This window comes from Larimichthys crocea, chromosome III, assembly GCF_000972845.2.
Source record: "Larimichthys crocea isolate SSNF chromosome III, L_crocea_2.0, whole genome shotgun sequence".
Taxonomy (NCBI): Eukaryota; Metazoa; Chordata; class Actinopteri; family Sciaenidae; genus Larimichthys; species Larimichthys crocea.
Window position 1 is genome coordinate 30119193 of NC_040013.1, and position 27464 is coordinate 30146656.

Below are 27464 nucleotides of genomic sequence, written 5' to 3' on the forward strand. Positions count from 1 at the left end.
CAGGCAGCCAGCTCATGATTTAGTTTGTTAATTAAGGCACAAAATATTCCCGATCTGTGGGTGAAAAATGGACAGTGAGCCAAATTGTTGTTTGCTTCCGCATTTCTGCTAAAAGCCACTCTTCCAAAGGAGCATGATAAAATGGTATATCAAGGAAACACCACCTTTAATCCTCTCTGCTCCTGTGACTGCTACGTCATGTCTGTTTGACTTCAAAGTATGACTCATGCTTTGTCATCACAGCCACCTCTTCTCATATAACTGTCATGTATGTATGTATGTATGAGCAGTGAAACTTGAGCTGTACACACTGTACAGAAACGAGCAAAGGTATGGTTGTTAATGTTTTGATCTATTGTGCTAAGACAAAAACAAAGCCTGATCTCAACTATTGAGGTCACATAACAGCAGGATACCCCTTCTCACATTGCAGACAGATGGAGGCTGAGACAGAAAGTGAGAGGGGAAGTATTTAAAATACCTTATTAGATGTTTTGAGTGAGAGGAAATATGAAAAAAGGAGAGGAGGAAGTAGAGACAGACAGAACGGAGCACAGGAGTGATGTACATGTCTTTGGTTGTGTTTAAACAGTACCAGAGTGTGCCAACAGTACAATCACAGGATTTACAGAGGAACAGAAAGTCTCATTTTTATCCCCATGGGACTCAAATCTGATGGCTTTTCCACTAAAGCAGCATTGGGATCTTTGTCACAGATGGCTCAGTGTCAGACTTTTCCTCTGCAACCATTGTGCACTTGACTCTCAACAGCTTTGGTGCTTTGAAAACTGTTCTCCCTGTGGACTTGTTGGCACATTTTTGTGTTATCACGCAGTTTTTAAATGTGTTTTTATTTGATAAATATTGTTTGAATTAAACATCTATACGGGCAGATTTTCTAAAAAGGATTAATCTGTCTCATTTCACTCATTACATTTTATACAACTCAGTATTCAAGATTTAATCAAGGTAGATGATCTTTGCATCGCAATATGGATAAGCAGAAATTATTCACTTTTCACTTTCTTTTAATTTATTTGTTTCCAAGTTGGCTTTCCAAAGATGACAGAGTTTTCTTCTGTAAAATAGTCAGTTATGTTCCTTCTCATTTCTCCAGGTACCTGAACTACTTTGCCACCAAGTCCAGTCCGACAGGTGTGATCCTGGATCTCTGGGAGGCCCAGCACTTCCCTGATGGAGACCTAAATGAACTGGCAGCTGTGCTGGAAGAGATGGGTCGCCATGACAGTAACTTCGCCTCCATGACAACGGAACACTGACGATGCAACATTGGTTACCATGACAATGGCAGAACTCTGGAGACGATTACATGTGAATTCTCTACGGTTGATACTGCAGCGAGGGCAATGAACGAATTAGATGCGAGCAAAAGAAAAGTTGTCACCATGGTGATTGAGCAACGGTTAAATACCAGGGTAATCATGCCTACGTGATAACAGAGAGAGCGCTCGAGCTGGTGCTGGAACTATGTGTGTATCTTCGTGTGTTTATTTGAGTAACATGGCTGTGTCATCTGTGACCGAAGGAGAGATAACCACACCTTTACACACAAACAGAGTCTATATCAGGAACAAACAATACATACACACCCACACACGCCTAAAAAGAAGAGAGAGAGAAAAAAAAAGACCTTGTCTGGTGTAACACTAGTTGTTCTCTTGCTGTTACTTTATACTGAACAAAGAGACGCAGAGAAAAGAAAAAAAAGAAGCAACAGAGGTACTGACCTTGAAAACCTCTATAGGAATGGAACTGAATCATAAAGGGAGTGAAGCTAAACTGATTACAAAAGAGTGGGAGAAGGTTGAGTGAGGAAAAAGACAGAGTGAGTTAGAGACAGGACTCTTTAGTGAGACAAGAGTAAACACAGGGATAAGCTAAACTGATTACAAAAGGGAGGGAGGACATAAACTTAAAATAATGGAATAAGCCGCAGGTGATCATCTGTAAGAACAGGATGGAAAACAGATAATGACAGAGGGGAGGTTAAGACATGATCCCACTCTTCTCTTCTCTTCTCTTGTGAGCCTTGGCTGTACGTGTTTGCCAGTACAGTTTGTCGTCTTTATATCGTTTCCTAGGGAACGCTCTATGTATTCTGCTGTCCATATGTGTGGATCATTTCCTGCTAACAGAATTTGCTACACGGTGACTGTCAATCAAGGATCCTGACCAGAAACAAGCCCGAGACAACAGGTTTCCCTCTTTGTTTAAATTTGTGTTATATCATGTATTGAGTTATGTGGCTTACCTCCAGATTGCAGGAGGATTTAAAGTCATCCAGTTCACAGGAAATCTCTTAAAAACTCAAAAGTCAAAGGCAGCTGAACTTGCTGTCAACTTGCCTTTAACTTGTGCCTCTAATGTTCTTAAAGAAGCCAATCCAAAGATGATTGCAGTCTTGATAGATGCACGTAAAACCTGTGGCATGGTGACAGACTTGTGAAATTGTCTGTTTTGAGGTATATTTAAGATTGCACTTATGATAAACAGATAAACAAGGCAAAGATGCAGACTTGCAGAATGAAGTTTATCATTCTCGTGCACGGTGGATAATAGGTTTGTTGTTTGACAATAAGGTCGACTGTTCTTAATTTTGTATTTGTATATGTTGTTGTTCAGAAACAACTTTGCAAAAACAGCAAAAATTGTTTTGCATTGAAATAACGATCGTCTAGCTAAAAATGGATCTCATACTCAAATCAAGTGTTAACATGCTGTCTGCAGTAATTATACTGCTCTGTTTCTCCCCAAAGAGGAGTTGTTTGGTCATGCAGGGAGGGGAACTCCAGCCATGGCTACCACATTTGGTTAACCACAATGACAGTCTCTCGGACAGACAGCCAGGGCTTGTTTCTGGACAGGGTCCAACTCAGAGAATGGAGGGAGGAAACAAAAATGGATGAACAAGAAGTTTTTTTTTTTGTTTTTTTTTTTAAATACAGTAATATACAAAGTAACATAGTATTATGTGATAGTGAGTTAAATACAGCTGATATCATGCATTACCGCTAAATGTATCCAATATACAGATTTTATCAATCATATTTTCATTTACTAAAATATATATAGTCTACAAATATATATAAATATATATATATATTTCTTTCATATTTTCGTTGTCCCTTCATCACAGTATGTTAGATGTGTTATCTGCCATCACGCCACATGTGATTTCAATGATCACCAGCATAACTTTGCTGGTCACTAGCACCATCCAGTGGCATTTAAAGAATAACAGCATTTATGTTTTTTTTGTTTTTTTTTGATCATCTGAAACATGTAAATACATGATTATCATGTTCATTCTAATGACCTTATATTAGCATACAATTTTTTGTTTTGTTTTGTGTTATTTGCTTTAACATTTTTTATGTTTTTAGGGGATGGGATAAAATCTGTAACATATCAGTTAGTTGCTCTTTATCTAACAATGTTCTGTCTGCAACTAACATTCCAGCTCATGGTGTATTTGTTGAAAAAGTTGTGATTTAGAGCTAAAAATCAAGATAACAACTAAAAAGGGGCTCATGTAAAATTCAGTGTAATATATTTGTGTTTCGCAGAACATTGTGCACCACGGCTGGCTTTCAAAATGTATGCATTGTCTCAGGTCAACAGTGTCTGATGAAAAAGGTGCATCTCCAACAAGCCAGCTTCAAGGAAAGACAAACGGACTAATTTTTTAGCAGCTTTTGAATAGTTGTCAGATGCCCCAGGGGACAAGAACTCTATTCACCATGTACAGGACAAGAGGAACATTCAGTTCAAAGGAAGTACATGTAAAATATTCAAAAACTGGAGATATTTCTGCTCTGAACTATGGAGAGACGCCATATGAAACTGAAGATCAGATACGTAGTGGGGATTCTGAGGAGAGAAACCCAAGTAGGCTGACATACAAAGGCTGAGTTAACACCAGTACAAAAGGTCAGATTTTTACCTCTTCATGACAGATTTCATCTTGTGGTTGTCCACGCAGGAGGAAACCTTGACACATTGATTTTTCACATTGATTTTTCTTTCTTTGTTCAGTCGGTCAGGAATATGGCAGTTAAAAATCCAACCTTGTATCGATGTCAAGACAGACATAGTGGACGCGGAGGCCTCAAAATGATGTGTATTTTAATTACAGACAGCCTTATTAAACAAATATAGAAAAGGTGTATGGTTAAAGAGTGGATGTTTTGTATGTTTTCAAATGTGATGTCAGAAGTGAGGAAATCAAAGGGAAGTGTACATTTTGAGGATAAAAGCCTAAAAACATTGTCATCAATTCAGTTTGTTTCAGAACTAAATATGATCCCAAAAGTCATGACAATGTCTCTCTCATACAACGATCATTATCAACATCTTAATAACTCAAATGCAGAATACAAGGTCAAATTCTGACTGGTGGAGTGTGTGTATGGAAACAAACTGTTTAGACATGCAAGTTACCAGTAACTTCACACCCAAAATTTGATCCATGCCAGGTTCTCAGTCTACAGTTTACCAGCAGGACAGACTGTTTGTTAATGGAGTAGACTGAAAAGGAGTTTTCATTCGAGGAGAGCAAATGCAGGCCTCCCAAAGGTGATCCTTCGTGATGTGAAAATGAAGAAAGTAGTGTTAAGATAACAAAGTATGTAAAAATATTTTCTATTCACAGTATGTACAGTTGTGTACTGTCAGCTATATTTGGCAAATTTGAGAACATAAAAAAAGAGCAGTACAGTTAGATACTAGTTTGTATGTTTCAAGTTTTTTTTTAAAAACAAATATTATTTAAGTTTCTTTAATTTTTTGTAAAAGCAGTGTCTACTATGCAAACTTGGCATTGGTTATCATGATAGAAGTCTATAACTAGAGCTGTGCTTGTAAGTGCATTTTTATTTTACTATCAGGGGTGATTTGATTTGATTAGTGTGGGGTAGTGTTGGTCCATTTTAGCTAATTCTGGCACGCTTCATGAATCTTGCTCAATCTCGCTGAATGCTCGCCTCTCTATCTCCTCTAATTGTTTTCTGTACAAAGTGTAAGAAAGAATTTTTAAGACAATTAATAAATTATATTTATAAGCAATGCTGAAAATGTGTGGTGCATATGACGGCTTATTTCTGCGGAACTGTTTCAGGAAATTGTTTTACACCTATGTTGTTGCCGGGCGTGGTCAGAAATGCAATTCGTAGATCATGAATATAATAATTTGTTATGCAATACTTTGATTTTTTTTTTTTACTTTTCTGTGAAATTCATATTTAAAGGTTCCAAACTCAGTAAGCTGTTGGATAAAGTATCCTGATGGGGGTGAAATTGAAACAGAAAGTACTTCTGGTATCACTGTTTAACATGCTGTGTGCTCAGCACCGCCGGTGGGTCGTAATGAGGCATGCTGCTTTTTTTTTTTTTTAAACAAAGAAAATATGGAGAGCGTGCCTTAACAGTATGGGGCATTGCCAAGTGACTTGTTAGTATGCACCCCGTTCAGCCACCACCACAAACTGTGCATAAGCCATGTGAATGAGTGAAACACTTTATTGGGGGAATGTTCAACCTTTTTTTTTTACTGAATGAAAACACCACTTTCTCTCACAGATACTACTACAGTTGGTACAGATTAAATAAGGCACAACACCCAAGAGGAAAGGAAGGGCATTTTAAAACACAACAAGTCTGCCACACCTTCAACAGTGACGGATCATCCCGTTATTTTAGTGGCAGAGACCAAAGACTGTGGGAGACCTAACAGTATGCTATTGATGATTATGACAGGTGTCCAGATTTACCTTGAGAACTTTTTCATTCTGGGTCAGTGAGGCTGTTTAAGCATCCAAACACTTGCCTGCTACGATGTGAGAATTTGTATTAGTAAAGAAACTCGTCTGATAGAAGCCAAACAATGAGCTTTTTAATGATTAAGCTGTTATTTGATTTCAGTGTGACAAAATGCTGATTCATGGTGAGACAGTTTCGTCTGGTTCTGTCCAGTTCTGGTGGTCAGGGAAATACTGTGTGTTGACTGAATACATATCCATCATCAGGCTAGTTATGGGAGCCGCTCTGTGGTACTGGGAGTGACTGAACGATGACAGCCCCCCCTTTCCATGATAAACGACTTGTGGTACCCCCTAAACTAACACAGGCATAAATCCATTTATAATAGATCATTACATCCTCAAGCAATAAGTCACCACTACAGTTGGTAAATAAAAAAAAGTTTCTGATTGCTTGGGTAAACTTTCCTTCCTGTAATTGCCGTGAAGCACCTACGGATGCCACCGCTATGCTTCAATGGCTCTTCAATGGCTCCATTACTGTAACCCTCTCCTCATGCAACTTTTATTTATAGGAGGGCAAGGAAACACAGAGGCATATAGAGCCTCAATCCAGAATTTATTTGGACATATAAACTTTATTTTTCACATATAGACTTAAAGAGTTTGAGTTTTACATGGAAAATACGCTTTTTGCAACTTTCATATCCCATCACAACTTAAAAATACACGTGTACCTTTTTTCTTCAGTGTCTACAAATGTTACGAGCGTAAACAAAACTTTTAAAGCCTCAAAATACACTTTTTTTTTTCTGTCACATAGTGTCAGTCATTGTAACCAAGAGCAGTTAATATAAGAGTGACAAAAATGTGTTTAATCCAATTGCAACATAAAGGCAGTAGTGGGAGTGACAGTGTTTTAAAAGGAGGTGCCATGCTGCAATTGCCTTTAAGCACATCCTTTCCGTTCTATCAGTCGGACCTTCATCTACAGATAGGGTAGCTTTCACAGAAAGCAGTGATATAGTATTCCACTCACTGATCAGTAGCTCATTTGTGTATCTCTGCAGCTACAGTGTCAACTCAAACTCAATCTCTTTCTCCAAAGATTTTTGGAGCATGTGAACAGGAACTGGAACATGATTTTAGTCCTCACACTAGTCTGAAATGAAAATGTGTCATCCTCTCTGGACAGAACAGGGCCACACATGGCCTGATTGTTTTTGAATTATCATAGAAGTTTAACCATTGTAGTCCTGTAATACGTTTTTCAAGGGGGACTTGGGATTGCAGAGTTCTGGGCATCAAAGTTTGTGATCCTTCGATCTCCAAGTGATGATCTTGCTTCCTGTCCCATCTCCTTTTCCCAGGAAAAAAGGGATTGTGCGGCCTGGACAAAGCCAGTGTGATTGTTAATGCCCATTCTATGTGTGTGTGTGTTAACACACACCTGGCAACACCTGCTCACAGCTTGATATCCTGTGATTCTGACATCTTGGCAAGTGTCTTTTTGACCCGTAGGGCTGTGAGGCGGCAGGCTGGGCTGTGGGCCCAGCATTCTCCCATCAGCTTTCCCATCAGTCTCAAACACTGAGGAGAAACAAAATTATGTTAGGAAGGCTTTCCTGCACGGATATGTGTACATACTGTATATAGCATACGTTGATATATTTTACCTCATCGCTGGTCCATCGGTTAGGAAAGGATGGTCGTAGTCTCTTGATGCAGACAACCTCTCTCATGTCTTCATATGAAGGGTCTGTAGGAACTAAATCGTGGTACGGCAACTGGTATTCTTCAAGGATCCCTACAATGAATAAGACACACTGCGTTCATGGGTTGTTTGATAAATCAAACCAATACAGATACCAAAACAGTTTTCAAAATCCATGTTGTAGGGGAAACTAAAATATAGGTTTCGTATTTTTTGTGGCAATCTGGCTGGTGGAATGTGCTTGTGTCAAAAAAATAAAAAAAAATAAAAATGTATTCACCTCCTGAGACACAACGTCGTGCGATCTCCCAGAGAATGAGGCCAAAGCTGTACATGTCGGCCATGATGTACGACTGAAAGTGACTTCTGTTCAGAGTCTCTTCCAGAACCTCTGGAGGCATGTAGCGCTTTGTACCAACTCTCGTGTTGGGAGGGATGTCTACCTCATTGGTGTCACTGCAGAGTCAAGAGATCAAAGTAACAATTTAAAATATGGGATGAGTTAGCCGTGCACATTACTGAATCCTTTTGAAATAACATAAGTACTGAATTCAGCCAAACGTGGATTTCAAAAGAAGAATTAAAGAGATATATTTCCCTGACACACTCACCTGATAAACTTGACTGCCAGTCCCAGATCAGCTATACAGCAAGTCCCATTTCTTTTCACCAGTATGTTCTTACTCTTCAGATCCCTGTGGGCAATGGCAGGTTTCCCCTGGGTGCCAAAGATCTCGGTGTGGAGGTGACAAAGACCCGACACAGCGGAGTAAGCCAGTCGCAGCATGGCTTTATTGTCTAGAGTGGTTGATTTGAGGTAGTCGTACAAAGAGCCGTTTTCATGGTAGTCGGTGATTAGGTAGAGTTGAGTCCAGGAGCCAGTTCCTTTAATATCAGCAGCTATAAAACCTGTGGATGGAGAGGGCAGAAAATGAAGGCGGTTACAGTAAAGTTTCCCTGTGGCTGGCTGTGTTCAACCAAAAGAATGTGGATTTCATAGTTTTAGGTTTAACTGAATAACTACGGCAGACACGACGATTCACTTGATTCTGTAAACTTCATTGTTCCAATTGTGTTTGCTTTGAAACTTCACTGTGAGGATGAATCAGTTACGCGTAATCATAAACAGTAGAGCAGAACAGAGCCGCTTTATTTTTCAGATTAACGTTTTGCTTTTTTTATTCAAAAACTTTTTCTCAGCATGCACGCTGTGCTGAAAGGTGATATTTTTTTTCTCATTTGTCGTGCCTGACTTCATTCGTTATTGCTGTGGGAAATTACTTTTGAAACTAAATCATGCAATAATCAGTATAAATAGCTTTAGCATTTAACTTTCTTTTTAGTTAGCTGAAATGTAGCATTGATTATCCCGTTGCCTGATTTGGTGGATTTGATGACATCAAGATTACAGATCCAATGCTCACTTAAGAAAAAAACATAGTATCGACTGTGGAAGGCAGCATTTCACATTGCAGCATCTGGTCTGTCTTCTAGTTTACTCGCAAGTGATCTTTTGCCCCTCAACTTAATTACTATGCATCTTGTGGTGTTTAATTATGCAAGCTTTGGTTTGCAGTCTGTTGTTGTCGACTTTATAATTTGTTGTGGTGTATGGTCTCCTGGCTATAATTGATTTGTTTTGGCACTGACTGCAGTGTGGTGCAGCATACTGTAGCTACGAATGGACACGGTCCAACTCCAACAATGACATGTTTTTATTTATTTATTTTCATTTTTTAAAAACTTTTTGCTACAAAAAAAGAAATAACTAAATCATTTATCAATATGCCCAATTCAGTTATCCATTAGATGATCATTTAGGATTAGTGCATCTGTCCCTGTGTTGGAGCTTGAAGAGTATACTTGGATCAATTTTAAAGACAATTAGAGAGACAGACGAAAATTAGAAACAAAAACTATAAATAAATAACAAGAGGGGGGCAGGATTGGAAGAAATGACACATACGTAATGAGAGACAGACCAATCTTTCTTACCCAGTATGTTCTCATGTCTCATTAGGACGGTCTGGTAAATCTCTGTCTCTCTGAACCAACTGGCCTCCTCGGTGGTGAAGAAAACTTTAACAGCCACCTTTTCTCCCCTCCATCTGCCCATCGACACCTCTCCATACCTCCCCTTGCCTATCTGCTTCACCATCTGGATCTGCTTGGCTATCGTTCTCTGCACCTGAGGAGCAAGAGGCGGAAAAACGGTTAGCTTAGGTTTAATGTTAGATTAGCTCTTGGATGGCTGATCTACCATGGGTGTTTTACCATATTTAGCTACTCATAGTTTAAAATGGAAACCTCAAATTAGAGGCTCAGATGAACACAGGAACTCCCCGGCAAAATCAGGAACAGTGTTTTCTGTTATTTGGGCTCTCAACATGCATGAAAACAAACACTGCGAGCTAACTGGAGGTATCAAATCCATTAATATTATCTCGCCATACTCTTCCTATATGAAAATGCATGAGACAAAATTTCGCTTTTTAATCTAACAGGTGTTTACCTGCAATGTGGGTAACTCACCAATAGAGGGAGCCCTGAGCCTGAGCCAGAGCTTTGCGACTGCTCTATCAGGTCCTTGAGGGATTCTCCAGGGGGAAGATAGGTCTCATCCTGCTCCAGACCAATACTGTACCGGGGACGAGACTCCTGACGCTTATACCTACAACACAGAATTATTCAGCAAATCCTGTTACACAAGAAAAAAAAACAGTATCATAGGGAACACAAACCTAAAAAAAAATATGCACTGTTAAATACCCAGTGTATTGCAATCTTTATTCATCTAAATTAGTGTGTTTTATCGTCAGAATTAGTTTACCTGAAGTAGCAGAAGACGATTATGGCAACCAGTATAATGCTGCACACAGTGACTGATATCAACAAAGCCATGTGGTGGATCTTTCCATCTACGTAGACTGGAGAGAGGAAACAGAGCTCAAAAGTGGGCAAGGTGGTGACACATCATATCACATTTGTCTTTGTTTTTTCTGGTTCCACACTTTTTTGTCAGTGATTCAATGATTGTATGAAAAATATTCTGCTTTAGAAAATAAAACAAAAGCTGAAATAAAAAAAACAAAAACAAATAAAAAATCTAATCAGAAACACATATCCCTAAAAGGAAAAAAAGAAAGAAAAGAAATTCTACCAAGAAGTCATCCTTACAAGTCACTTGAAAGAACCGGTGTACAGTAAATGAAGTACAAATCATATTTCACTCATCAATTTTTCATTTTCTTCAGGCACACACTCTTTTCCCACAAGGCCCCCAGTCAACAGCGAGAGGAAGCCCTCAGCCTAGTCGATGAATTCTCTTCCTGATCCGCTATGATAGGGTTTCAGATTGATGACTCTGGCCTCGGTGTCTGCTGTGGCTTGTGATTTCCCTGGGAATCTAGGCTTACTGTGTCTCAAATACACAAAAAGACTCTCATGCTCGCACATGGAGTATAGTGTTGTACACAGCGGAGACCTCGATATTCTCTTGACACCCAGCAGCTTTGGCGAGCCGCAGGGCAGTTTGACGGTAACTCACACTGTCTCCCCCATTTTAGCCATCTTTGACTGCCTGACAATGTCATGATGCCTCTATCTCTAAATCCTTTGTGCTGTAACACCATCAGTCACAGTCCCTGGACTTATCTATATCACTGTCACTGTCACCTGCCAACTGGAGAACAAGTGGCTCTTCAAAGTCCGTAGACAAGAAAGAGTTGTAGAGGGGATGAGAGTAGACAGATAAACTTACGCGGTGGTTTGAGCGGTGGCAGTGTAGGATGCAGGTTTTTGTTACAGTAATCTTGGTCAGTACAGCACTCTAGAGATCTCCTTTGACGTGAGTTCCCTGTGTCCTGCAAAACAGAAAAGTGTTGTTGACACAAAGTCATATAAAGGGGCCCACAAATAGTAGTTATTGTTAAAAATCTATTTTTTTCAAACAAACACTTTTCTTTCATTTTGAGCTTTTATTCTGTGACAGCTGTAGACAGACCGGAAACTGGGCAAAGGAGACAACATGCGGCAATGGGCCACAGGTTGTAATTAAACCCGAGCTGCTGCAGTAGCCTCAGTAAGCGGTGTGTACACTTTTCAAACTGAGCTTTTCAAATCTAGAAAAAACTAAAATGAAACGTTTTGCAAAGATCTGAGACAGAAGATTCAAACACATTTGCACATTTAAATATTCTTCATGCTGTTAGCTTTTGCGTATTACCTGTTGAATACTTAAAACTGCACAGCTCTTTTTATTTTAACATCATATTCAAGATATATTTATAATATCTGTTTATTGATGTCTGCTTTTAAATTCTACTCACCCTACACTGAAACTCTGATCCAACCAGCCCCAAGCAACCTGCAGTCTGGACCGGTACTCCTCCCTCCACCTCCACCATGGTAAAACAGTAACCATCCGTCCTGGGAAACAAAGTTAAGCTACGGTAAGTAAAGTATCAAAATGTTATGAAAGACATCAACAACACTGTACACATTATCGCAGGTGCATGTACTGTTCTGTTGCAATTATTATTTCAGACTTCAGGACAGCTGAGATGGCTGGCAACAGTGTAATGCATGAGAATATGTGTGAGTGTCTGCATACCTGCATGTATTATTGGTTGAATCTTCGGGGCAGTGGTGATAACAGTGACACCACAGTAGTCTTTGGGAGGATGACGCAGGAGCTGTGCTCCCACTAGTCTCCTTCCCACTCTCCGCTGCCTCCTTGTTGGATGCTCTTAGCAGCATACTGTCCAGTATATTGCCTACAAAAGCGGTAAAATGAGAAATTTTAGACATTTAGTTGCACAAGATACAGGAAAAAACATGACATTCATGAATCATAGATTATAGAGGGAGAGGAGAGAGCACCAATGCTGCTTATGTCAGGGATTATACATTATTAATGCTGTCAAATGTATGAACACATGCTGCTAGAGGCTGTTTAAAATAGAGAATATCTGCAAAATAAATATATATACTGTATATCTGCAGTTGCATAACCAGACTTAGGGGCTTCATCGTCTGTCAAGTTTACAGTGGAGTAAGTGGTGTTGTATATGTTGGAAACACTGAAAACATTTGGTGCTACTGCTGTTCATACAGCATATCATAAAAGCAAGCCTGTAATATTTTGACATTTTTTTTTAATTTTTTGTGAGTCTGTGTTCCAAGGTCTCCTTTTTCATTTTTTTAAAATTGTGAATTAATTGTTGCATTATTCCAGTTTAAATTGTCGTTTGTGTGATTCTAATGCTGCTGCCTCAGATGTTCATTCTGTTCAATTTCATCCACCTGCAGGTTCATACGTTTCATGTATTCACTCCCCATTCTCTGCTCTGCTGGTGCTTTCATGGAGTGACAAGGTCAGAGCCAAGACGGCAAACATCAAGTCTTTTCATACTCATGTATTCACATGAAAAATCTATTCAACATGAGCTGGATGTGAAATATCTCAGACATTAAGCCGCTATACTAGACTATTTGCTATGAATGTTTTTTTGTTTTTTTTAATAGAATAAAATAAAATGACACAAATGTAGGAAAAGAACCTTTGAGCTTGAACATCTGATACTGTGAAACACTAACGGCACATGTTTTTTTATAACTGATACAGCTCTTAAGAACTAGAACGAAACCGTTGTATTCCCTACTTATCCTATTTCAAAAGGGCACCTGTTTGTCACTTGAGGGAAAAAAGGGATCACGGAAGTGTCTTTCCTTCATGGCTTTTAAGATTTTCATTCATTCCAGCATGATCATTGAGTCCAGATGCTTAACAGCTGCAAGCAGAGATAGTCCTTCCTCCCTGAAATAAACTGCAAGCAGATCTGCTCTCCTACTCCTTTTTCAATCTTTTGTTCTGAGGTTCAGCGTTTTTTTGTTTTGTTTTTTTTAAGCAGATGGTTCTCACAAAGAATGAGAATATAATCTGCACGCAGTCTGAATGTATGAATCAATCGTCTTCTTTCTGCAATTCTAAGCCATCCTCATAGTGAAAGTAACGTACAGTAAAGTACCGAGTGACCGAGACAACCAAGAAAAATGGTTTCCTATATCAGAACCTACTGTATATTTTTAAAGCGAAGGGGAAAAAAATGCGTGTGTGCAGAAATGGATGTGTCATGTCCAAAAGTACATAAGAGCCTGCGTTGGCTGTGCACTGGGAAACTCCAAATGCTGGCTGCTTCTCATGGGTTTTAGTTTTTCTTGTTGGGGGGATAAAAAGCTGGATTGTCCTCAAGTGCAACAAAGGGGTTTTCAGCACAGTCTTCATGAAAAATGTGTGAAGCATATGTGACAGAAGTCGCAATATCTGAACGCACAAGTGGGCGAGACACAGCTAAACACTCTTCATGACTAATGCGACCGACTGGCAACGCGGCCACTTTGAGATCGTAGAATGTAATTGCCATTTCACAATCTATTCTCTATTCTTAGCTCATGTGGTCAGTCACATAAAACGCTTTCGTTTCGACAGCACTTGTCTGCTGTGTGAAAGCTCCATTATCAAACAAAGTTCAGAGGCAGGGAATTTATATTGTGGATTCTTTATGATCTGAAATACTCGCATTGAAGTTAACTTTTATCTTTTTGAATTTGTGTTAATCCTGAGCAGGTCCCTCTTGGAAGTATCAACACTGAATTCAACAATATTTTGTTGGAATATTATAATGAAATGGCTGTGCATCTGTATTGTCTTTGACAGAATACTCCTTGGTAGTATCCTCAAGTGGGGTGTGGCTGTAAAAGGCAAAGTGCACTTCACGTTTAAATGACAGAGTGGTCTGTATGTTGCATATGTTCTGTTAAGACAGTAAGAGTACAACAGTAAGCAATGAGGGCTGATTGTGTGCTCACTGAACATGAAGACAATCTGTAAAGAGCCTCAACTCGGAAAAAACAAATTGGATGAGATGGAAACTTGTGGAAATGTGTTGTATATTTTCAGGGTGGTTATGTGCTGTCAGTCAAACGTCAGATAATATGTGGTATCTTCTCTTTCATCTGAGCTCAGCTGTCTTTCAAAAAACATCAAAGAACTTCCTCTAGGGACCAACGCTTAAAGCTCTCTGATGGACTGAAACGCACACACATTACTATACGCATAACCCAAAGAATGTACGCGCATGTACATGAAAATGTTCTCTGTCTCTCCCTCTGTCTTGTGTCACTTATATTTTATGCGCTTTGAAAGATAAAATACTGCAGCCTGTCAGTTCTATTGAATTTTCTCCTTTGTCTTCAAGAGCTGTACAAAAAAAAACTAAACTAAACTATGAATAAAAAATAATTCCTTTCAAACGAGCATAGTGGTTTGTCATCAATGTTTCTGTGCTACACACTGATAATGTGTTGACAACGCTGCGAGAGAGGGACGGTGGGGTTTAAAGGGGTCACATTAACAATCGACCAATTTGAGAGAAAGGGAGCGATGAAGAGTAGGAGGGGGAGAAGAAAGGGGGAATTAACAAACGAGAAGTGACAGAGCTGCGGGGAACTGGTGGGCAGTTTAGCAGCACACAGAGGGGACAGAGCAGAGGCCACTGGCCTTTTCCACCCTTTCTCTCACTCTGCCCCCTCCCTCCCATCACTTACTCCGTCCTGTTTCCTAATGCTCACTCACTTCGTGTCTCACTCGACGCCAACCTCTCTCTCCCCCTTTCTTCTTTGTCCTATATCTCTTTCTTTAGCCCCTCTGTGCCTCTCTCCTCTCTACCCTTTTTTCTTCCCCCAGTTAAACCAACTCATGTTTTTTTTTTTCCTCCTCCACTTTTTTTCCCCCCAATCTCTTTCTTCTTGCACCTCACTTTCCCCTACTTTCTTTGCCCCGTTCTCCTTATATGCGAGTCCAGCGGATAGTCATGTGATGTGCTGCTGTGCTGTTGACAAAACACAAAGCCTTTCTCACCCATCCTGCACCTGGGATCCCTGGCTACTGGTCTGTGTGTGTGCATGCATGTGAGAAAGACAGTGGGAGAGAAAAGAAAAGCCACGACCGAGCAGAATGCTTAATTCATTCATGCTTTGTGCACAAAGTTAACTTTGAGTCTTAGGTGAGATGATTTAATACCAGCAAATATTACAGGAATCTAAATAACAAAATGTATAACATACACACTTACTCTATGCCAGTCTTTAGTTCATCTTATAGCCTTTCTGTGCAACTGTGACTTTTTGATGCCTATCATTATTAAAAAAAAATATTTGGGTAGAAGTAGCTCCACAAATCTATCGCTCATGTTACAAAGAGCTACCGTTATTTCCAGTACACTGAAATACTTTATACTACCTGGCGACTGAAGCGCATATTCTTTTGACATTAATATATCATCTGTAGAATAGCATTATCCTCAGACTGTAACACTGGCTGCTTTTTGGCTCTCTGTTGTCTCCTGACTGTTTGGAAATGTCAGGCATGTGAGCGAATCATCTGAGGTAATCTGTTTCTTTGTATTTCAATCCGTTTCATCTTAATACATTTTTGTTTTGGATTCTCTCCCTTTTATTTGGTTGTTGTTGTCTTTTTTACGTTTTACTATTATTTATTATACTTTATGGATACAGAGACTGCTGATATTTTTCATTGGTAAGGTAATGTGGAGTTTGTTCTGCGAGCCTGTCCCATCTGTCTGTGGGAGGAAGAGCGACCAGGGTCAAATACTGTGTTTTAGAAAGTAAGAAGGCTCTGGCCCTGCATGTTCGTCAAATCTTATCTTCGAGAAAAAAAACATTCCCTCCTTGGAGACAAAAGTGTATTTAGTCTTAGAGCTGTAAAATCGCACACACATACATTCTGGCTAGGCAGGGAAGTGCATAAATTGTCAGATCCTGCTCTGTAGAGAGATAAGGCAGATTTTCATTATAGAATATATTCTTGGATGTTTGAGGGGACGTTTGTAACACAGGTAAAGGAATATGAGAACTAACTTTAAGTATAGGAAAATATTGCTCCAGGCTGTTAGGTGCGTCCCCTGTAAAAACCTCCACTGACCAATGAGGATCCAGTCCAAACCTTACTAAGTACCACCAATGTCAAAACATGCTGCAAGTCAAATTTGTGCTCTGAAACTGGCCGAATTTCCAGGCACGTCACTATAACACCATAATTGTTTCAAGCTCTTTCACCAAACTGGCCTTTATTTGGATACCAATATGAGCTTTCAGGTCTCCCCTATAGGCCTTTTTTCAGGCTTGATGGCAGGATATAGGGGCCACTGTAAACATACAATTAACAACGGTGGCCCCACGAACCCCCCATAAGCCCAAAGGCTTCTTTTCAACAGATGCCGCCTTGAACAAACTGAAACTCAAAGAGAGAGAGAGAAAGAAGAGGTCAGACAGTCGGATGGACAGTGGGGATAGCAGTGAGAGAGAAGGATATGGTGCATGAGATGGCAAGATGAAGATGAGATATAGAGGAAGATAGACAGACAAACAGACGGGGGGGAACAGAAAGAGAGAGAACATATTCATTAGTTATCCTGACCATGTCAAACAAGGCCTACCAGAAAAGCCCTTTCACTGAGCCCATGTAAACACTACCCGCCTCCCCCTTCCACTTAAGACACACTCATTTGACAACACTGCTCCCTTCCTGCCCCCTTCTTCCCTCTAAGTAGCAGTTCATCTTGCTGGTGTTTGACAATGTCGTCAGTACAGTGAAAGAAGCATGGAAGGTGAAAGGTTTTTCTTTTCTCCTGTGCTCCCTCTCTCTCTCTCTCTTTTTCCTTCCATGTACTTTCAGTGCCCGGTCTTATCTCCGTGTTCTTCTTCCTGTCAGTGTTATGATGAGTCGAGCCATCCCACATGTGCAGGAATGTCTTAATGAACCCCACTTTGTGATCTGGAGGCTGGGAGGCTGAGGTCGTCTCGCTTGCTGTTTTGGCTAAACTGACTTTGAAATTCAAATCGTTTTTGCCTCAGAGTCCTGTGATGAATCGCTCTCTCTCTCTCACACACACACACAATTCTCCAATCTTAGCTGCTTATTTAACCATGATAACTTTACACCATTCTGAGGTGCAGGAGCAAATCACGGTTAGCAATATTCTATTTCTTTTTGCAATTATGGAAAACCAATACATAGTGAAAACATACTGATGCTTATCCTTTACTAAATGCTTATTTAGCTTCTGGAACTCTAGAGTCACACAGTCTTATAGTTTCAGTTGTATATATTGCTGCCTCGAGGGCAAGAAGAAGTTATCCATCATTTTACCGTTTTACCTCTTCTACAGACTTCTTACACCACCTTGTGCCTTTCTCCTCCCACATTTTTACACCACTTTATTCATGCAGTCTCCAAAACTGATAGAGAAGAGCTTGGCAAACTACTTTTAATGTCGGGAGCAATATGGTTACTTATGAATTTAGTCAATTCAATCGATAAATCTGTGAGAAACACAAATCCGAATAAAGCTTTTTACCAATCCAATAACCAGGACTGAGATGGACCACCTAGTAGCCAATCACCAAAATATGGAAGTAATGTCATGTGGCTTTGACAATACAGCTTATAAAGATGTTTTCTTTAGCAAAATCAGTAGAATAAAACTATTGAGAGGACAGATAAGGGAAGCTGTTGGAGCTGCTTTCAGCCCTTCTGTCCTCTAACACAACAACATCATCAACAGCTCTTCAAACATTCCTTCATTATGTCACCCCGATGAATGATGCAGTAATGAGCCAGTGCCAGTCTCTGGTTATACAGCTGTCATCTGCCAGCTTTATGCTGTGACCAGTGGGGTGTGTGCGTGTGAGTGTGTCCCCTTTCATGGGGATGAGTGACAGGTACACAGGGATTCGGGCACTCGGAGTTCATTCAAGGCGGCCCTCAGCGTTCCCTTTAGAATACAAGGAAAGGAAATGATGAGACAGTCCTTGAAGGAGGTGAGAGAGAGCAAAGCAAAGAAAAGAACGAAAGGATACCAGCTGGCCTCTCCATCAAAAGCTTTTTCTGCTCCTTCTCATGGCCATCTGTGGGCTCCTACCGATAACAAAACAACTCACATGAATTCACAGAGACCGGGCATCCGGCTTGATCACTGAGCTGTGGCGGTGAACTGTAAGAATTTCTGATGCTGCTGGTTCAAATCTGGCTCATAAACTTTGTCCTGATTTGACTACAGCCAGAAGGATTTCTCCCACACACAAAAAAGGCAAAGTGATTTGTCTAAGTTGTTTCTGATAATGTTGCTAACTAAATGAGCAAAACCTCACTATAAAAATAATGGATTTATAGACGAAGGCCAATAGCCCAGCCTCCTATGATATGCAATCTACAGGCACAAGCACTTTATATGCCTGTACTACAACTGACTTATCTCACAATATTAACTTAATTTATGTATCTGACTCATGATTTGGATTCACCCTAAAATTCAATGTGTTCTTCATTGGTCCACGCTACACCTTTCCACCAACTTGGGACAGCACCAAAACATATGCTGTAGCTCTAAAAACTGTTAAAACTCAAATCCAAAAACCAGTACTTTGAAGCATTTTATGTAACCATGACAATAGCTGGGTGATGAAAATATTTACTTCAAAGATCAAATGTTCAAGTTAAACAGAGGTGATGCATATTATGCAAAGAAGATGGAAAATGTCCTCCTACATCTCTTTTCAAACAATTCCTGCGGAAGACAAATGAAGCTACGAGAAGCACTGCTGATCTCCTGCAGATCCCTTAAAGCAGCTGCTCTTCTCCACCATCAGACAGATGTGCATGTCACAAAGGAATGCTTTACCACATGCAACAGCATACAGCAACGGCACGTACAGTGCCTGTCGCAATGTCAGTTTATTAGTGCAACACAAAATGCTCTATTTATGGCCAACACATAATAATACACGTCGGCAAGGTGAAATTTAATCTATGTCCCTCAAAAAGAAGTTGATAATAATCCTTGTTTGCTCTATATAACTGTAAATAAAGCAGATAGAGCATTTTATAATAACCAGTGTTTTTTTCTTTCTTTCTTTTTTTATTACATTTGTTCCATTATGGCTGAAAAATAACCAAAATTGGTGTTATGAAGCTTTCCAATTTCTACGCACAAACAGGCGTAACATCTGCAGTAAGGCGTGGTGAATGTGGCAATTACCGATATCAAATGAACTGTTAATTTTCTTTTACCATGGTGGTTTCTTGGAGAGTCATGCTCTGTAACATTTTTGTACTTATTGTTTTATTACTTTTTTTTTTTCCTCCTCTCTCGTGTCCCTGACTGCAAGTTAAGTTTCGCATCCGGGACTAATAAAATGGCTGAATTGAACTGTTCCCACTGTCTGAAAGCCTTTCTTTCTCCTTGTGGATGTCTGCACAAACATGTTTTTCAACAGCTTCCAAACAAATTTATCCTAACCACAAATCAGACATTAGATCCATAGCCTTCAACATGTGGTTTCTAATGCAAACGCATATTCCCCAAAACACTTTAAACTGAGTGTGAGATCCAGTGTCTGAGTACAGCATACTTGGACTATGATGCACACCCATCACATACTGTGAAGTAATAAGTAGCATTGGGTTACAATACACACACCCTCACAGTCCATTCAAACTTGGCAGCTATTTTTACCATATTGGATATGCTATTCTCATGATATCATCATGTGACTCATTGTTCCATCATGTGGGTATGCAAAAATCACGCCTATAACCTGATAAACAATAGTCACACGCATGCCAAGTTGATAGTTGGCCGTGGAAAATATAACAGCACAAGTTTAGAATTCCACACAGACGTCCTCAGTGTGTATAAACCAGAGCAATTAACAACGCAGACGCTCTCTCATAAACTAAAAGGTGGTTTTCAGAAATGGACAATGACGACATAGTGGAGATACTTTGCATTTTTGGGAGATCTAATCTTTCGCTGCTACAAACAGGAGGATTGAAGTCTAGTCACCTTTTTTTGAATGTCTATGTGAGACATAAAAAAAGCCAGACAAGAATACAAGATAAAGAAGAGAGATTAAATATGACTGAAACTATTCGTTGACCGCTTTTCAGGTGTGCAAAGTGTCTCTGTAGTGAGCTTCATAAAGTTTAGACAAAGATCACCACAAGACTTTTGTTTTAGTCAAACTTTATCACCTCTCAAAAAAAAAACGTGTTGCTACGGTTGCATCTCATGATTTAACACATTATGCAGAGACACAAATACACGTTTTCTTCCTGGCGGGCTGAGAAACTGTCCCACTTCAAACACACATCAACTGCATGCTTTTCTTAAATAAATACTCCAAGTGACAGAAACTTACTTCAAATACACAGCACACACACAGAACTAAAGGACAAGAAAGTGTTCGAGGGAGATGAAAAGTTTCAAAGATGTAGATTTAGTTCTCGAGGCAACATTGACTTAAATGAAATACTAATTCAAAGGTCAGATGTGAGCCTGGATTTAGTGAAAACCTTATTGGCTCAATGGGCAAACTGCAAGTTCCAAATATCCAGTGTACAAGTTTAACTTTGTTCAGTTGGTATGCACACAAATAGCTTGATTACAGTGAATGCTCAGATTAAGATAAGAGTTTGATTAAGTTGTTTATATAGTTTGCAGTAACACAACACACACAGTAACCCAGGTCAAGCTGTTTTTGTACTAATACAGGCTGATAAGGGACAAGAAGATGTATTGAAAATGTACTTTAGAACTTTTCGACCTTGGTAAACAGACAGAGCACCTTGACACAGGCGGTGGTTTAAGATTTCAGTTGTAACATGAAGTTGTTGTTTGTTGTTCCTCTGTTTGCCTCAAGAATGACTGAACACCATCTAGACAAGATGAAGCCTCTTAATAGGAGACAAATCTGTATGACAAAAAGACTTTACATCCTATATAGATATCCTATGACCTGGATGAGAATTCTCATCCTTGACTCCTGCACTGTGGTGGCAATTAAAACAGTGAAATACATGCAATTATTACCTGACCTCTAACTTAAGATGCTTAGCTCTGATGATTTTCAGAAGGTGTTTTCCAGACATGTTAATATTGATATTATTGAAGTCACTTTAGGATCATATTTACCTACAGCCTAGGGTTACATCCAACCACAATCTCACTTTTTCTGCATCACACTGAATCTTTTCTTATACACTACTGCCTTCCCTCCATGCACAGCCTCATCCGGTGCCGCCATTTAGAGTTATTTAAATTTAGAATATGAATCGCAGGCTCTGTCAGGGTTTTATCGAGTATCGAGTCACACAGCCAAATACAAATGTGGGTTATTGTTTGTATAAATGATTTAAACCTTCTGACTGGATTCATATCATGGACGTGTCACTGTGCATCTCAAACTAAAAGCTCCACTGAGCGTGTGCGCACACACACACACACACACAACAAGTGTGTAATAAGATACCAGGAACTATAATTTCTCTTTCAGGGTAAATCTCACCTCAGTAGGGGCGATCAAAACACTGTCAGTTAGCAAAACCTCAAGACACACACACATACACACACTCGCTCGAGCCCTGACACACAGACACACACAATCACAGTCATGCAGAACTAATAGCAACTGACAATGATTGCTTGGGCTTGAATGATAAATGGACAAAATCTGAATCCGAGACGTCCGGCACAACAACAAATCTGTGTGTAGGTGAGTGCCTCGCTGTGTGCCTGTGAGAGTGGAGAGTGTGTTAGAGTGGGTTAGTGTGTGTTTGTGAGTAGAGGGAGAGCTGATGCTGTTAACATTACAGCTGCCATGTGTTTATTTCCCAGAATTCTGGTCTGTGGCGTCTCAGTCATCTCCACAGGCTTAAAACAGTCACTTTCCATCCATTTACAGCCTGTATGTGTGCATGTGTATACTGTGTGTGAATGTGTGTATGCATACTGCCTGTGTGTGTGTGTGCTATGGGTGTATATTGACATAGTTCCCATTAATGTGTGGATAATGTGTGGAATGTGGACATTAGTGTATATTTATGTCCCTGACAAGAACGCGTCTCTGCATGTATCAATGTACAAGTCCCTGCTTTATGTGTGTGCCTGTGTGTGTTTGTGTAAGTGTACGTGTGTTTACAGTTATATGCGTCCCACTGTCTGCTCCGTGTGATTAGCTTCCCATTAACTAAGTCACATATCACCCATCAGTGGCTCCAGGCCTCCTCTGTACTATCTCACTGGACAAACATGCTGTCAGCTCGGTCCGTTCAGACACACACACACACACACACACACATGCACACACACAAATTCAACATCCACTCCCATCTGGACAACCATTAGGTACCTATCATAGCGTATGATGACTGCCTGTATTGCAAAGCCATTTGGTTGAAAGTGGGCACACTGACATCCACAAATGACCCTAAATTACAGCCTGTGAATTTATTCATCTTTCACTGCCACATTAAAAGTAGCTGATTCATTCGCCTCTCTTTGTTCGCTCTCCTTTCCTGTAATGAACTAATACACAAAATGAGAGCACATTTGTAAAGGTCATGAGGCAATTTAATTTAGGCGCACACAAAACATATTTTGATATGCCAGTAAGAGCAAACTTAGTCAGAAAATAGTTTCAGATCTCAGTCTTTAAAAGGGTCACATACTTCAGTAAGTGAGCTTTTTTTTAAATAAAGGATTATAAATCAGGTCTTGATGCTATATAAATAAAGTACCAAATTTCTCGCAATAATGTACGCAGTTCATATTCAGAAACCTTCTATTCAGAAAGCCTTTTAATAAGGCATCAAGACAACTATACAATCACCACCCTCAGTCATGCTCCTAGCATGGCTAACCTGGACTCACCATCCATAATATAATCCAGTATCTGTGTATCATATTTAATACGGTTTTTGGTACTTTAAACCACAAACGTATCTGTAAGAGCCAAATACAGGGTTATGAGGACCAGAATTATGTTGTTGTCATTTACTGTGTGTACAGTAGGTGGCGCTGTATAATTATCAAGGCCACAGGTATGAAGATAGCAAGTGACTGTTGATGTCAGGTGGGTTTTTTTTACCCCGTACGGTCAAACGGTTTTTGGACGCTGTGGCGTTAAAGTTCAAAAAGCACAGTTTGGGTTACTTCAGAGACTTCACGTTGTTCTGTTTTGCACAGAGGATAAATGATCAGGCTTGCAGCGCACGGAACAAAAAAAATTGAGCGTTTTAGCGTGTCAACCAGGTCGCTCCTGGGTTAAAACCCTCAGTAGCTCGGTAATAAGATAAGCTCCTTTAAGAGTATCTTCTTATGGATATTAAAACACTGGAAATGTATAAAACCTTGGACCTTTAAACTGCTGTTGTGTCATAGTCTAAGTGTGGAAAGAGAGAGTTTAGGGGAAAACTTTATTTCCTAAAGAAAAATAGAATTTACATTTCCAACATCCCTCATTTAATCCTTCGTCCTTCATTTTACATCTCCTCCTCTCTCTTCTTCGACAATTCCACCTCTTCCGTCTATATCTCAACACAAAGTTAAATGCCAAAGCAAGGTGCAATTACTCTCTCTGTGCTCGAATCACTCTTCCCCATCCAAAAAAAAAAAAAATAGTTCGGGGGGCTGAGAGCGGGTGGAGGGATGGGTATTATGTGAAGGGGGTGCGAGTGCATGGAAAACCCTAAGCCCTTTATAGTCCCAGCGCACTGTGGCTGTGACAGCCAGCTCTGCTCTGCTCCGCTTCACCTGTTATCTGTCCATCACTGTATTGTGTTGCACTGTACTGTGTTGAGAGCTCTCAGCTCACACAATCAAGAGTTTTAGGACTGTACTTACAATACCCACAACAACTTAGCATTTTGTCTTTAAAAGGTTATGTATGACTTCTATATGTTTCCAAAATGTATGTATGTTATGCAGCAACACAGGTCGATTCAAATACAGGTTTCTCTACCCCAAATACACACAATAAAGAGAACAAAATAAGAAGTGTCCCCACTGCCCGTACTTCTTTTACATATTATATGAATTTCCCATGTCTTAAAAATAACCAATCACAAATACAGACTCTTAAAAACACAGCTCATTCTTTGTCCTTACTCACTAACTCTCGCTCTCTCTCTTTTACACACATACACACACACATACACACACACACACACACACACACACACACACACACACACACACACACACACACACACACGTATAACTTCCCCTGCTCCAGCTGTGTCTTAAGAAGTCAGGGCCAGACCGGTAATCTGACTGGGATAGAAGTTACTGGATCTGTATCCATTACAGGATGTAATACCCTTCAGTCCCAAACTCTCCACACTTCCCCTTACCTTCCACCTTTCAGAGGTCATTTCAAGATCACTTTTTCCCCCTCAAACACACAACTGAGTCAAGCATGGCATATCAGGGACTCATATTTATGTCATTACTTTGTCACTGAACCCCTATATCCTCAACTCATGCCACCACATTAGCATTTTGGGTCCTGCCTTGTTAACCCTCACCCGTTCAGACACTCCCAGGGGGCAGACCGTGGTTTCTGGCCCCCCCGGCTGTGTTGAAGAAAAGATTTTAGGCATCACACAGAGAAAATAAAAAGGCTATATCTAAAGGTGTGAGTTTACTTCAGGACACCAACAATTTGTTTTTAACAAGCTGCAGCAACACCTCACCTCTGTGTTTGAGCTTTACAGCCAGCGGATCAGTAGTTCTAATGAGGTATCAGTTTCCAGTGAGGGAACTCAACACATCCTGTCAGGAAGCCTCGAGACCGAGGAGCAAAAAGCGCTACCAACAGTTTGGTACAGTGAGCCAGTTCTCACACCTTCTGTGTGTCTTTTCTCAAATCCACTTTTTATTTAGAAATGTCCCAGTCAGCTTTTCATGAGGATAATAGTTTTGTCAATGACTTCCTGAGAGCTGAGAGGCTCTGAATGGACTAAGTTGAATGCTTTTTGAGATCAGTAAACGCAAATAAAAAAAGCAGCGCATGCTGTCTGTATGTCTAGTACCTGTTCAGCCTATTAATTTTCTGAAAAACGAACATCAGACAGCACAACACTAAGAGACCACATATGGTCTCTTTTACACCGTGGGAACACAGTTTTGAGTAATCAGTCCTTGTGTGAAGTAAAGTAAAGAGCAACTCAGTGAAACCTGGAATCATTAAGCAGGTGTTCAGTAAGACACGCGCACACAAAAGGGGATAAAGCAGGCGGATTTTGCCAACAACTTTGTGACAACTAAAAACAGATGAGTGCGAAATGCAAGTTCAAGAGCGGCACAACACATTCTCAGCAGCGTCTAATGTGAGAAGTGATTATTTTGGCTCAAAGTTGGGTTTAGATGTTTTATTCTGTTAAAACAAAAACCTGAAATTCTGCAGAGAGAGCAACAGAGTCTCATTAGCAGGCAGTGACAAAAGCAAAGCAACTGGCAGAGCTTTGACTGTGAAAACTGATACAGCAGTGCTTATTTCCACCAAGGACAATGAAATGTAAGCTATCACGCTCACTCCTCACTTCCCAGAACTCACATTGAAGGCTGCAGCCTGGCGTAGGTGGAAGGTCACAGAAGATCTGTTTGTGTGTGTGTGTGATTTATAAAGTGCCCATTCCCTATGCTCTCATCTCTCCTTGAAGAATAATGAACACATCGTCCTTTACTTGTTTGCTCCAGAGACAATCGCCTAGACATGCTGTAGGGCAAACTGTGACCTTCATGCAGACACAACACTGAAGCTGTCTACTGCCCGTCTAAAACCTGTAATGACTCTAGTTCACCTGTGGCTATAGGACCTGGAAACAATAGCTGACCAAGTATAGACTTACATTTGCCTTACCGTACATCATGTGCTGTTTTACAGTGCCGGGGACAATATAGCGAGTACAAGGCAGACAGCAAACAAGAAAGTGAGGCACAGAGAGTCAGATAAATAAGATCTCATCCCACCACCTGCTCCATCTTTTTCTTTTTCATACAGTTTTTCAGAAAACAAATATTTGCCTGTTGAGTCACAGCTGAAACTGTTGCCAGGACAATTAATCATCTGTGTGTCAGCCAATGAATGAACTTGTTGCTGGTCCAATCAATCATCTACTTGTCAACCAATGAATGAGGCTGTAGCTAACAGGCCTGGGGCAAAATGATATCTGAATACAGTTTAACTGCTTGAGCACACACAACTTAAACGATTAAATATCATTTAGGGTGTGAGATAAGACGACACGCTCAAGCTGTCTGGTTTTCAAATTCATATATCACTGCATTCGGCTGAGGCCAAGCTTTGTGGTTTTAACACCAGAAAAAGAGCATCTACAATGAAAAAAATAAAATGATGCATTATATGTTCATCTTATTTTGTCATATTTTATTACTTATCTACTATTTTTATGTATTAACTTATACAGGCTGAGGAAAGACAGCTTAAGTCTGTCAGCATAAGGCCTTAAGAAAAATATTCAGTGAGCGTTTCAACTCCGATCTGGAGTCGAGAATTAGTTTCACTGACCTACAGGTGGCGCACTTATGTTACATTGTATTTAAATGGACTGAAACATGACATCCCAACACCTGACACCAAATCCAGTTATGGAGATTCAGTTTATATTCCATTTACAATAATAAAAGTATAAGATATTTTTTAAGTTGTGGGGAAAAAATGTATATGAGCTTGATATTAAATCAAAGACATATTGTGAAAACAAGAAAAAAAAAGTTGGTAGACATCCAACTTTAAGTCAGATTTCACATACGTCTTCTTTGGCAGCTGTTCTACAGCTTCTTAGAGAGAGCAGTCACTGTTGCCATGAGTCTTAAACATTATGTTTCTGTCCATGTGTACTCATGTGTTCGTGGCATTCAAAAAGACTGTTCCTCCCAAGGTTGGGCTTTAAGTGTCAAAACAGCATCTGCAAGCACATGGAGTAAATCAAAAGAAGAGGGTGACACAGCATGGACTCCATAGGAAAGCTGACTCTACTGGTGACAATGACAGGAAAGATGAACGAGAAAGAGGGGATGACATGCGGC

At 40.0% G+C, this 27464-nt stretch overlaps 2 protein-coding genes across 6 annotated transcripts in view; one reads left to right on the top strand and one right to left on the bottom strand.

The window, feature by feature from the left end:
• The window catches only part of unc5ca (unc-5 netrin receptor Ca), a 175467-nt gene extending 170382 nt beyond the window's left edge, over window positions 1-5085 (top strand). For both annotated transcript variants that reach the window (XM_027275025.1, XM_019259897.2), the window contains one exon: window positions 1118-5085. In XM_027275025.1, the coding sequence (XP_027130826.1) occupies window positions 1118-1280 (163 nt within the window). In that variant the 3' untranslated portion in view covers window positions 1281-5085. The remainder of the gene's footprint in view (window positions 1-1117) is intronic.
• bmpr1ba (bone morphogenetic protein receptor, type IBa) overlaps window positions 3357-27464 on the bottom strand; it is a 64372-nt gene continuing 40264 nt past the window's right edge. For all 4 annotated transcript variants that reach the window (XM_027275043.1, XM_027275036.1, XM_010732488.3 and 1 more), the window contains 10 exons: window positions 12104-12266; window positions 11820-11919; window positions 11252-11354; window positions 10322-10418; window positions 10024-10162; window positions 9487-9679; window positions 8103-8400; window positions 7772-7947; window positions 7454-7584; window positions 3357-7367 (listed from right to left, as the gene is read on the bottom strand). In XM_027275043.1, the coding sequence (XP_027130844.1) occupies window positions 7242-7367; window positions 7454-7584; window positions 7772-7947; window positions 8103-8400; window positions 9487-9679; window positions 10024-10162; window positions 10322-10418; window positions 11252-11354; window positions 11820-11919; window positions 12104-12249 (1509 nt within the window). In that variant the 5' untranslated portion in view covers window positions 12250-12266 and the 3' untranslated portion in view covers window positions 3357-7241. The remainder of the gene's footprint in view (window positions 7368-7453; window positions 7585-7771; window positions 7948-8102; window positions 8401-9486; window positions 9680-10023; window positions 10163-10321; window positions 10419-11251; window positions 11355-11819; window positions 11920-12103; window positions 12267-27464) is intronic.